This window comes from Myzus persicae, unplaced genomic scaffold, assembly GCF_001856785.1.
Source record: "Myzus persicae strain clone G006 unplaced genomic scaffold, MPER_G0061.0, whole genome shotgun sequence".
Lineage (NCBI taxonomy): Eukaryota > Metazoa > Arthropoda > Insecta > Hemiptera > Aphididae > Myzus > Myzus persicae.
The window spans coordinates 82045-94171 of record NW_019102287.1 but is presented as its reverse complement, the minus strand read 5'-3'; the positions used below and the strand labels follow the sequence as shown (position 1 = coordinate 94171).

At 26.7% G+C, this 12127-nt stretch overlaps 1 protein-coding gene across 1 annotated transcript; it reads right to left on the bottom strand.

Moving 5' to 3' along the window:
* Positions 1-619: 619 nt before the first annotated feature.
* On the bottom strand, positions 620-4557 carry LOC111031755 (ecdysteroid-regulated 16 kDa protein-like). The gene is made up of 4 exons (XM_022311835.1): positions 4366-4557; positions 2237-2350; positions 848-1044; positions 620-783 (listed from the first exon to the last, which is right to left on the bottom strand). The coding sequence occupies exons 1-4, from the start codon at positions 4451-4453 to the stop codon at positions 694-696; spliced, it is 489 nt and encodes a 162-aa protein (XP_022167527.1). The 5' UTR covers positions 4454-4557; the 3' UTR covers positions 620-693.
* Positions 4558-12127: the final 7570 nt, after the last annotated feature.

Sequence of the window (12127 nt, the reverse complement as noted above, 5' to 3'; positions counted from 1 at the left end):
TTTAGATCTTAAAGTCTAATTCTAATATTTTTTAAATAATTGATTTATACTTATAACTACCTAATATAAACCGTAATAATATTTTTTTTTATTATCAATAGCATTTTTAAATAATTAGATCTATATAATATGTCTACATTATTTATTAAATATAGTACTCATTAAAAATATAAGTAGTATGTTAGCCCTGGATATTATTTTAAGATAAAACCAAATACTTTACCATTTAAAGGAATAAGAAACATAATACAAGCTAAATATTGTAATGAAATATATTTAAAAATATATATAATTATCGTTTATTAAACATATTTAAAGTTATGACTAAAAATAACTTATATAATGATATGAGAGAACTTATAACTTTGTAATTTTTATTTTAAAATACATAAGTATTTTTGTATTTTTTTCTTTTGGTTAATAAAAATAAAATTTATAACATTAAACATAAGAGCTTTTGAAATGTAAAATTATTACTGTTATTTAAACATATTTTAAATGTTATATGTTACGTTATTTGTAACAATTGCAATATTTTTTTCTAAAATTATTTAAGTGTGTTTTTTTTAATATTTATAATTAGTATTATTTATATATTATATTATTGTATACATGCAAGTGTTCAGTAGAAGATCAAACTATATTTGTTTATTTATTTTTAATTAAAATACAAAAAAAAAATACAATTAAATATTAATCAATAATTTTTGCTGGTGCTTCAAAACAAGTAACAATATTTCTTGAAATGGGATCCTTCAAACTCCAATGTATATCTACCTTAAACTAAAAGTAATAAAAACGATTAAATGTTTAAATTATTATGTAGACTTTTAAATGTATAGTTTACCTTGGGATATGCTTCAATAATGTATATCTCATCTTTATAAACATATGTCCTACCCTTTAGTACAGGACACTTTTTTTTTGTTCCATTTTCTTCAAAGAGATTATTGCATACACTTTTATTATCTACTCCTAATAAGGGTATTGGTATATTTAGTGCTATACCATACACTTCTGTGATTAAATCCTTTACATCAAATTCTAAAAAATAAAATATATATAGGTATATTGTAATGAAATATTTTTAAGCATTTCTATGTGTACTTAGTAATCAAAATATTTACTATTTAGTTAAAATATTTTAAGTTATGACCATAATACTTAAGAGACATTTTCAATCCTATAATAAGTACTGTTAGCATCAATTGGTTCAAATTACTTTGAATAAGATATACAAACAGATGATGATCCAGTATAAAATAAGTCGAACTTATTGAACTTATTTATTTGCTTAAGTTTTTAATGGGCTAGACTCAATTAGATAAATTAGATAGTAACAATACGTTTCAAACGAGTCAGTATTTGGTGAGATGACCGAATTGATTTAGTTTTCATCATTCTATTATAGAGTATATTACCTGCATAATTAGTCACTTTTTTGTTTAGATAACACAAATTATTAGATCTAGTACAGTGAATAGAAGTATGGGAGGAAAAACAATTTAAGAATTCAAGACAGTCAATATTTCCGACAAAAAGTATTTATAGAATGTATAAATCTAATCGCTAATGGTGTTGTTCCAATGTTTTGAGGTTTAGAAATGTTGAATACATAAATGTAGAGAGTACTAAGAATGTAGTTATGGGTATGGAAAGTTTAAATTGGAGAAGTTTAATAATGTTTGCTGAATTTTCCTAATTTATATTTAAGATTTGATTAGTCTTGCGACCATATTATTGAGCCGTTGTACAAATAGAACTTATTAAAGAGCAATATATGAATTTTAAAGCATGTTTATTATTACAGTTGGTAGTTGGTACAATATTATAATGGATGAAACCTAAGACTATTTGAATTTGAACTTCATTATTTCAATTTAGGATCAAAAAGAATACCAAGGTCCCCAATAGGCCTCATAGTCTGATATAGTATTTCACCGTTGATACTGTAATTACCTACATTTTTAAATCGCTCAAAACTTGGAATATGCCATTATCTGAAATTTTGTATATTATAATTTATTATATTCACATTTTATGACTTCATATTTTAATTCAATTTAATTCAGATTATACCAAATGAAACTAAAAAGTATAACTGCACACAGAATTTACCTATTGGACCACTCACAGAAAGTGAAAGTATATGTTTTATTTTAAAAACTATTAAATAAATAAATGATTTTTGTATCAGTAAACTGCTTAATAAATGTTATTATTTATCCATACAAACCTGGTTTAAATTTAATTTGTATATGCATGGTACTATTTCGTCTTAATGAGCATCTTGATGTGGTAGTACAATTTTCAATTGTTACTGTTACATTATTTAAAATTTCTTGATTCCCTAAAGTAACAAATAGATAATATTAATATGTACCAACTATTTGAATATAGATTTATATAGTTCAAGGGTTGTTATTTAAGGAATCGTAGTTTAGAAGCTACTATTTTAAAATATCTTGAACTGACCTGCCTGAAATATATATTATATAAGTATGCAGACTACTGGCATAACGAAAAAATGCATACTTATATATCATAATTTATTTTAAATATAAGTTAGACATACTTGCTTTTTAAAATCTACTGTAGTAAATAAGAATAAATTTAGAAAAAACTATTAGATAGAATATTTGATTGTAGATACAATAAGATTATTAATACTTAGTTTGAAAATAGTCAGATTGATAAATAAATCAAAAAATTTGAATGCTGCCTGTATTAATTATTTGGGGATATACCTAACCCATTAAATTTAATTGTAAACTAATTAAAAGTATTTCCCTATTTCAAATAGATCAGGTATTCAGATACCTTACCAAACTAAAGTATATGTAAGATATCGAGATTCAGAGAAATATTGTTAGTGCCATTTATAAACCTATTACACTTAATTGTATTGTTTTTAATTCGTAGATATATATTTTTATAACATAGAATATGAAGTTAGAAGATTATTTTTTTAAATGTGTAGATATACCATTATGGTCAATATTAAGATGTAAAAAACAAAATTTACTATTTTCTATTACTATTTTTCTAGACATTTTTTATGAAATAAAAAAATTACAAATATTGCATATGTTTATAATTTAGATAGTTTAAAGTTTATATATAGGTACAAATAACTTAATTTTCACTAAAGCTAAATTGTTTTCCTAATACATCAACTGTATACAATTGTTTGGTTCAGTGGCAGCATGAAGTAAAACAAGGAAGTACCTTCTAATCTTCAAGAATGGATTTTTTATTTTTTATCACGGGAAAAATCAACAAATTATTAGTTTTATCTGAATTGATAATTCATGTGCATGAATAAATAATATCATATGAATGCTAAATATATTTCTTAAAAACACTTTGCAAAATGGACCTCCCTTAATTTCCAAAGAAATAATGAGTAAGGGTGTACTAAAAAAAAACCACCGCCTTCAAGTATGGGCGATTGTTAAATTGGCCCGAATAAAAAATATCTATCATATCCAATTGATAATACAATTGCTATATAATATTTTTGAGAACCATTAATCATTATCCAGAAGAACACCACAAGGCAATTCTCTTTATCCTCAAAACATTATTTTGTTTTATTTTCATTATCATATTATTAAAAAGTATTATAAATATTGTTATAACAGCATACAGTTATTACATTTATTTCAATTTAAATATAAAATTAATATGTTTAAGTAGTAAGTATAGTTGATGCTTTGACATAGTAATTTTGTGATTTTTTGAGAGTGATTTGTTATAATTCTAATTTTTTTTTAATTTTGGAATTTTGAAACTGTAATTTAATTGGAATTCCGTCTGTATTCCTTTAATTTGGTTATGACGAAATGTATATATTTTAGATAAGTTGGATTAAAACTTGAACTAAAATGCGTTATTTATTATATTCAGATTAAATTATTGGGCTGAATTTACATTTGACCTTTTTATTATCTAAAATTTCAGAGGCGAGTTACACCTGCCCTCATATCTCAATTATTCAAGCTCTGCGAAGAGGTTAAAATAGGCAAAACAAAATTTCAGGTCCGTCCCCGTATATTGGGTAGATATTATAAATTGTACCTAACAGATGTTTAGGTATGTACTATGCTATTGGTAAATACTATTTTAAAAATAAATAAAGTTAATTAAGAAATTTGAAAAGAAAATACGCCATATAAAAAAATGTTTTTAATATTATGAGAGATATTGCAAAATTGCGTTGACGTTTTATTGGTAGACGCGTTATTTAATATAATTCAAATACATTCTAAAGACATTTCAAAACTATACATCCGTATGACCGTATTAGTTATGAAATAATTAGTACAATGCCTATTTATAATTTATAATGTACAAAAAACTTACGTGTTCCACATTTATAAACTGTAGTGGTTTTAATTATTTGAGGAAATAATATTAATAATGAACTTAAACATAAAACTATACGGAACATTTTGATAAATATAACTAATGAAATAACATAAACACTAAATAACAACCAATAAAAACTGCTGTGGGTACGTCTGTCGTCTACATAACTAGACGACCTTCTGTTATGTATGTTTTACTATTTTTCTGTGTGGGTACACTCCTCTTACAACATTTTAAATTACAAACCCGGTTTGTTTTAATTAAAAATATTACAAGAAAAATAATAATACCTACTCATTTGTAAATAAATCTGTATCTGTTAATCTGAGTCTTGTAGTTTAATTCTAATTGTATAATAAAGCTCAAGGTCTCTTCTTCACTCTAAAAACTGAATTATCTATATAAATATTATTTTTTGTTAAGTATAATATTCATTACTTATAGTTTGTTTAATTTTCTTTACTTTTTTTTTTTTTTAAATGTTTATTTACAATCTATTTTTATAATACAATAAGTAAATTTGAGTAATAGAATTTTTGACATGCGTTCACATGATAAGAGAAAATACCCATTGATATTACTCTTCAGTTAAGACTAGGTAGAACGGAAAACATAATACATTAAAAGAAAAGAAAAATAAAACTAGGTAATAATCAGAGTTCAAGTTTATAGACCGATGTTAGACCTTAGGATAAGAGCTCTCTGGACCATTTTCTTTTTAATCTACGAGTTGTATCGGGTAGCTCGATAGTGGATAGATTGGCGATGAAGGGGTTTGGGTGATGATGTAGTTTTTTGTGAAAACGTGTATATAATTTTGAGGCTTGGTCAGAGATGGGTGATATGTTAAGGTCATTATGGAGAGTTAAATTACTTACATACCAGGGGGCATTGGTTATTATTCTGAGGGATATTGATTGAAATGCTTGTAGATTTTTTAAGTTGGAATTTTTGGTAGCTCCCCAAAAGTGGATTCCATAATTAGTTATAGTATTGAGGAGTAGTTTATATATTAGTATTTTTTTCTGAATTGGTAAGTTGGATTTTAATAGGGGACGCAGTTGATGTAGTCTGTGATTTAATAGTTTTCTTTTTGTTTTGATGTGAGTTGTCCATGTGAGACGTCTATCCAGATGCATCCTTAGATATTTTACCGTTAGTTCAGTCGGTATTTGTCTGTCATTGATGTAGATTGGGGGGGCTGTCACGGGGGTTAGCAAAAGTTATGTGAGATGATTTTGATTCGTTTATTTTAATTCTCCACTTTAGAAACCACCCTTGGAGTTGGTTAAGGGTTTAATTTTCTTGGATTTTTTTTTATGCCAATATTCATATTTACAATAATGGTATTCAGATGAAAAATATCGGATTGTACAATTTAATTTAAATTATTTAAGTACCTATATGTAGAACAAGCCAATGGTCACGTCATTGAGGCTTTCTTCTTTAATAAAAAAATAGTATTTAGATTTTTCACTTTAATTAGTAATTACTATAATATGCTAAATGCTTAGTATACCTTGTCTATTAATCACATTTAAAAGTAGCCAGTTGGTACCTATGATACATTAATACATATACAATCATTAATTGATTAATTGTTCAATTGTTAAAGTGAATAATTAATGGATACAACCATTGGCGTATCCAAGGGGTTTGGAGGTTGTAACCCTCCCCTCTCCCCCGAAAATTGTTAAATAAAAAAACAATTTTCAATAATAAATCATTTTCAGATAAAATTTATCAACAATTTTTTTAACCCAACCCCCGAAAAAATTCTGTAAATGCCACTGCACACAAATAGGTGCAGCTAGTTATATGAAGTATGAACAGTATATTAACTGTACAGTCCATACGTATAATTTAGTGAGATTAATAACGTAATAAAATGTCTTAGCGGAAATTAATCAAATTTCGGGAGAGATACCTAGTAATTTTAATACCATAGTTTAACAGCTCAAAAATACAAATTTATACTAAAACTCAACAAAATTCTTGATTGGGAGGCTTTAGTCATCCACTCATCATTTTTACTACTTACAGAGCCCAATTTAGGCAGGGCTAGGCCCGACCTAATTAGGGGTACTAATATTTACATTTTGCTTTAATTAATTATTAATGAAGTACAAAATGATTTTACTGTTTAAGATGGAAAATTCTAAATTGTTATCTAACGACCGTTGTTAAATTTTACGATTGCTATTAGCCTACGATTTGGTACACAATCGACATAGGTACGTTTTCCAAATGTACTGTCCGTTCTCTACATTTAGTGTGTGAGTGATGTGTGAACCCTGCCTAATCAGTAAAAATGAATCGATAAAATGATAAAATGATTAAATAAATGAAAATTTGAAAATACGCCACTGAGGGTGTGGCTATCTATCATGTGAAAAAATAATCCTGGGCCCCATAACTTCTAAGTGGGATTTTGACGGCTTACATCAATGTAGTATACCATATATTTTAATTGATAAGTTCCACACTTACCTAACTAATAAGCAGTAGCAACAACTAGCCCAAACAATTTTTTTTTTGTTTGGTGACCCCCCTTAAAATATTAAAATGTATTTTGTCGAAGCTTTGCCCCCACCAAACCATTCATTGCCTATTTTTATTGCAAACAATTATAAACAACAAAATAAATATTTTTACCCTACTTTAATTTTTTTTTTTTATTAATTATTTTAACCAATCAAACTTCAAAGTCTTCAAGTCTTGTTTCAAGTTTTCCTTGACAAATTTATAGTCAGATGTTTTATCATTTACCGAGTTCTTAAAAAGGCATCTTTAGCCTTTAGGTAGGTACCTGCATAATATACTTTTAATTTTGATTAAAAAAGGCCTAGTTGTTATGCATTATCTTTATTTATTTATTTGAAATTGATAATATAGGAGTTCAAAAATTAATTTATCTTTGCAGAGGGGCGAGTTGTGTTTATGCTAATAGCAATAAGTAGGTAATAAACTAATAACTATCGGGACATAAGCAATAGGAAACTATTGTTCCCCCATCATCATTGGTACACACAAAAAAAAAAAAGTAATAACTTACCCCTTAACATGAATAATTAATATACATATAGTATACGTACCTATGCTATACGTGTAGGCGTATTCAGTATTCTACAACCTACAACAATGCTGCACGAGGGGAAGTAGGAAATGCTAAAGCGGTTCCTCCCTGTACATCATGTGACGTTTCATAATTTTATAAAATTAGGATAGGTTATAGGTTAATCAGGTACGTATATATTATAAATTATATACACACATCTATTTATTATTACTGGGGTGTATTAATAGGGGGCTAATGGGGTTGCTGTCGGCCTGCCGCCCTCTACATTTTAGGCATTTTTTTTTGTATCTACCTATGCCTAAGTTGAAAATCGTAGAAATTCAATATTATTGTTTTAAGAATTATTAGTTTCAAGTGGTTCTTGTAAAGTAGGCAATTAGTAATTACTAATAACTCATTTTCCCTTAAGGCTATAAATATATTTTGTCCGACGATTGGTTACAACGAATTAAAAGAACATTTGGAGACGAGGGGTGGTAAATGTATGTACCCGTATAAGCCCACATAATATACAGAATGAAATAGTAAATTAGTTTGGGCATTTAAATATTCAATTAAAAATACTCGATGGAATACCCACCTATCAAAAACCAATTTGTATACACTATAGGTACTTGCAGACGAAAACTAACATTTCCTGAATGATCAATTTTATTGTGATGTATTCGTTATGTCGATGACTCAAAAAAATGTCGAGGACATTTTTCAATAAAAGAACTGAGAAGATTTTCTTACATTCGTAATAAAACGTCCCTTTCCATGATTTATTTACCTAACCAACACGAAAGTCAAAAATATAATATAGTGAATGTAATTGCGCTTATCATACTGAACTTGGAATGCAAATGACAATAATACCTATTAGTTATTACCTACTAATATATTAATACTTTTGTAATTATTTATCATAATCGTGTTTCACATTTGAAAATCATAAATTATAGGTATAATTTTAGATTCAGAGAAGAGTTTAATTTGAGATGTAAAAATTGAAAATTCTCAGTACTTTTTTTAGTAATAATCGGAAAAAATCAAAAAAAAATTAAGGAAAAAAGGGAATTTTTACGCAATATGTACTAGTTTTTGATGTTGTAGGTAACTCAAAAACAAATAGGTAACCTTAGGTCCATAGATATTTGAAATTGTCACTAAATTTATTTACGCTTATAGGGCTATTTTAAATATATATTGACATTTTCGTAGTTTTTTCTACTTTACACGTTTATATTTTTGCTTGGTCAAGAAGTTGGAAAATTGAATACAAGAGGTTGCTAATTAGTTGTTATAACAATTTAAAATTATTAAATAAGATATATATAGGTAGGCATGTTTTTTTATAAATCAAAGCCATTAACATAAATTAGTGTAAGCGGGTTGGAGGGAAGTGCCCCCCTCACAAAACCCCACATTAAAAATGTATAGGACTTCGGTCTCCCCAATTTATTTTATCACCCTAATCTGAATTATGATGCACCAACTTTCTTATCCCATGTTTATTTCCTTAGTTCTCCAACACTTAACAAGCTCAGTGGCTCAATTTGTTGTCCCTTTTCGTGTCTCCAACTGTGGTCAGAATAACCCTATTGACCGGTTAATACGTCAATCAAACGAGTTCACTACCTTCACACAAGCTAGTCATGGCCACCATTTACTGACACTACACTAATTTATACACCTGTGTATTATTTGTCATTATTGTGTTGTTCAATTTTAATATAATATTACGTATTTATACGTATTGTACTTTTGTAAAAATTATTAATGAATATTATTTAACTTCAAACGACTATAAAAAAAAAATTATTCTTGTATATTTCATAGATATATTTTTGTTTTCAGTACGAACTACTTGAGGATTCCTGTATTAAATAGTGAAACATTAGCTACCTATACAAATTGATTACCTATATTATAAATTTTAACTACAAAATAATTTTAAAATGTTAGTTATTCTGAAAAATTTGGTCAAAATTTAAAAATTTAAATTCCCAGTAGTTTCTAAAAGCGGCTGGAAGAACAAACAAAAATTAAGGAAAACCCGAACTTTTTACGCAAAATCGATTTTGGTTTTTGGAGTAAGTCTAAAAATAAATGACCTTAGATAAGTTAAATTTTTCAGTGAATGTTTATTTTATCATTTTCAATACTTGATAGTACGTTCGAAATATTTTAACTCGTTTTAAGCTGTTTACAAACATTTTCAATTTTTTTTTCTTCAAATGTCAACAAAATTGTATTCTTTTGGACAAAAAGCTTAAAAATGTAATATGAGGTTCCTTACACAATGTTACAATATCAGTTTAAAAATATTAATAATACATAGGTATTGTTGTTGTTGCTTGCATTTAGTGGGAGACGCTGAAGACACAATCCACTAACAAAGATTCCGCATACTTTAGCCGGGTCGATAACAGGTTATCGACTCGTTACCAGGGTGCACTGCCAGGAAGCGTATACGGGGCGCACCGCGCACCCCAGTGTTTATTGTGTTGTAATGCTTGTTAAATACCAAACGATAAATGAATAATAAATAATAATACATATTCAAGATTTAAGTAAGCATTTAAAGTTAGACAAAGTTATCAAATTGAAAATTTACAAATTATTTTGTAGTTAAAAATGTATAAAATAATCTTTTTTTAAACTAAGGATTGAAAATTTAAAACAAGGTCCCACAAAAGAAATTCATTCGATAACCAAAAAATTTAAAATATATGACACAGATTTTTACTATAGTTATTTTAAGTTCAAATTTGGACAAAATTTCCTATTAAAACCAAGGTTAACGGTTTTAGTTATTTAGTTGTTATTAAAAAATATTATTCGTGGGTACCTACTCGAAACTTCTAGAATAGGTTAAAGGGTTATTATTATATTGTATACACACAATGACAATTTTAAGTGTAATTTTTCGGCAAATAAGAAACCGTCTTCGCTCGGAATCGTTTTTCGTATAATATGATGAATATTGAATTGATGATTATCGAATTTAAATTTAACATATCCATTTCAGTGATTCTCTGTAAAGTATACTAATGTACAGGAGAGCGTTACCCATTTACCTACCCACCCGCTTTAAAAAAAAAAAGTCTTTCTTGTTTTTAGCACATTCAAATCCATGCTTTAATGATTGAAAATGTATTCCCTTCATATTGTGGCCATAGAGTATTAAAATTAAAATAGGTATACTAAGTTTAGGTGTACAAAATGGTTAATATCGTGTATAATAAATTGCTAGGTATGATAATAATTTATAAATTTATAATTAATAGATAATAATTAATAATATTACTATAGTATAGGTACCTAATTATATGTGTATTATTTTTTGTTAGTTGTTAGTTATTATTATATTTATTATAGTTATATTACAGGCCACAGCCCACAACCTACATATTATTTTCGTAATTGCGTATCCGTACCCCGGTATCTGCCTATTTTATATAAGATGCTATGTGATGCAACACTTCAACCTGAATAATAAATTCAAGTAAAATTGAAGCCAGGTATATTAAATATACTTAATCCATGCGTATTACCTACGGTACTGCATTAGCGAATCCTTGACATATTGTTTGATACTGGTTTTTTTTCTAAACTTTCTGTATAAGTAGATTATATCATAACGGAATAACGGATAACCCACCTGTTCCTATTTGAATTTATTTTAATTATATTATAACAAAGGATCAGAAGTGAATCCATTTATTGTACTGAAAAATGCTAATGAAGAGGTGGACCAAAGGGGTATTTTCTCCAGGCTAAAGTTTTCAAAGTGAAGATGACTGTTTTTTTTTTTTTTTTAAAGAGTAATTTTTGGAATGTTTTGAAATAGTTTGCATTGTACATAATATTAAAGTATAAGATATAATCATCATTATACCTTTGTCTCGTATAGATTGTAAATATATTTTTAAATAAAAAAAAAGAAAGATTTAATCTAAATCTAAAATTAGATTGTACAATTTACAGTCGTCCGCCACTACATGACCATATTATACTGGATATATTGTTAGTTAATTTTATTGCAAAATTTTTGATAAAAGTCTTCGAAGTGGGACAAAAATAGGCTTCGTGGGCCTTGGGTTGGACCAACCTGATCTAGAGTACCTATGTTAATAATTGTGAATGTGTCATATTTTCTAATCATAATATTAATCATCATCTATTTTCAATTTGGTTCTTATAAGACATAAGACATTATAAACACTATACAGGGTGTAACAAAAAAACTTGACTAATGTCTAATGTTATATACTTTTAACTTTTATTCTAATCAATATTTATAATTTTTTTTTATATCATTTACAGACTAGCACTACATCTTACATGTATAGTATAACTCTTCTTAGTTTTAGTTTGAAAATTGAAAACAATACATTTAAAAATTTAAAATATAATAGGTAGGTATAAATTAATTTTGAAAAAATCAAAATATCCAGTTAGTAAATCTGGTTTTTAGAAAAATGACGATTTGAACTTTTATTTAAGTCAAAGTTTATTTTTAAATATTTTTTTAAAATCTCATAAATTTTGTTTAGTAAAGTTGATTGTGGTAAAAAAATATTTTAAATTTAAAAAGTATTTTTTTAAAATATTTTATGAGAATTTTTAAATAAGTGCTTGTTAAAATCTAAATGTTTTTTTAAAAAGTTACCTATTAATTTTCAAATTAAT

What these genes read in the sequence shown, in the direction of transcription:
- LOC111031755 (XM_022311835.1), bottom strand. Translation starts at nt 4,453, where the DNA reads ATGTTCCGTATAGTTTTATGTTTAAGTTCATTATTAATATTATTTCCT. An exon ending in AGTTTATAAATGTGGAACAC is followed by an intron (nt 2,351 to 4,365) that starts GTAAGTTTTTTG and finishes TTGTTACTTTAG; the next exon opens with GGAATCAAGAAATTTTAAAT. An exon ending in ACAAATTAAATTTAAACCAG is followed by an intron (nt 1,045 to 2,236) that starts GTTTGTATGGAT and finishes TTTATTTTTTAG; the next exon opens with AATTTGATGTAAAGGATTTA.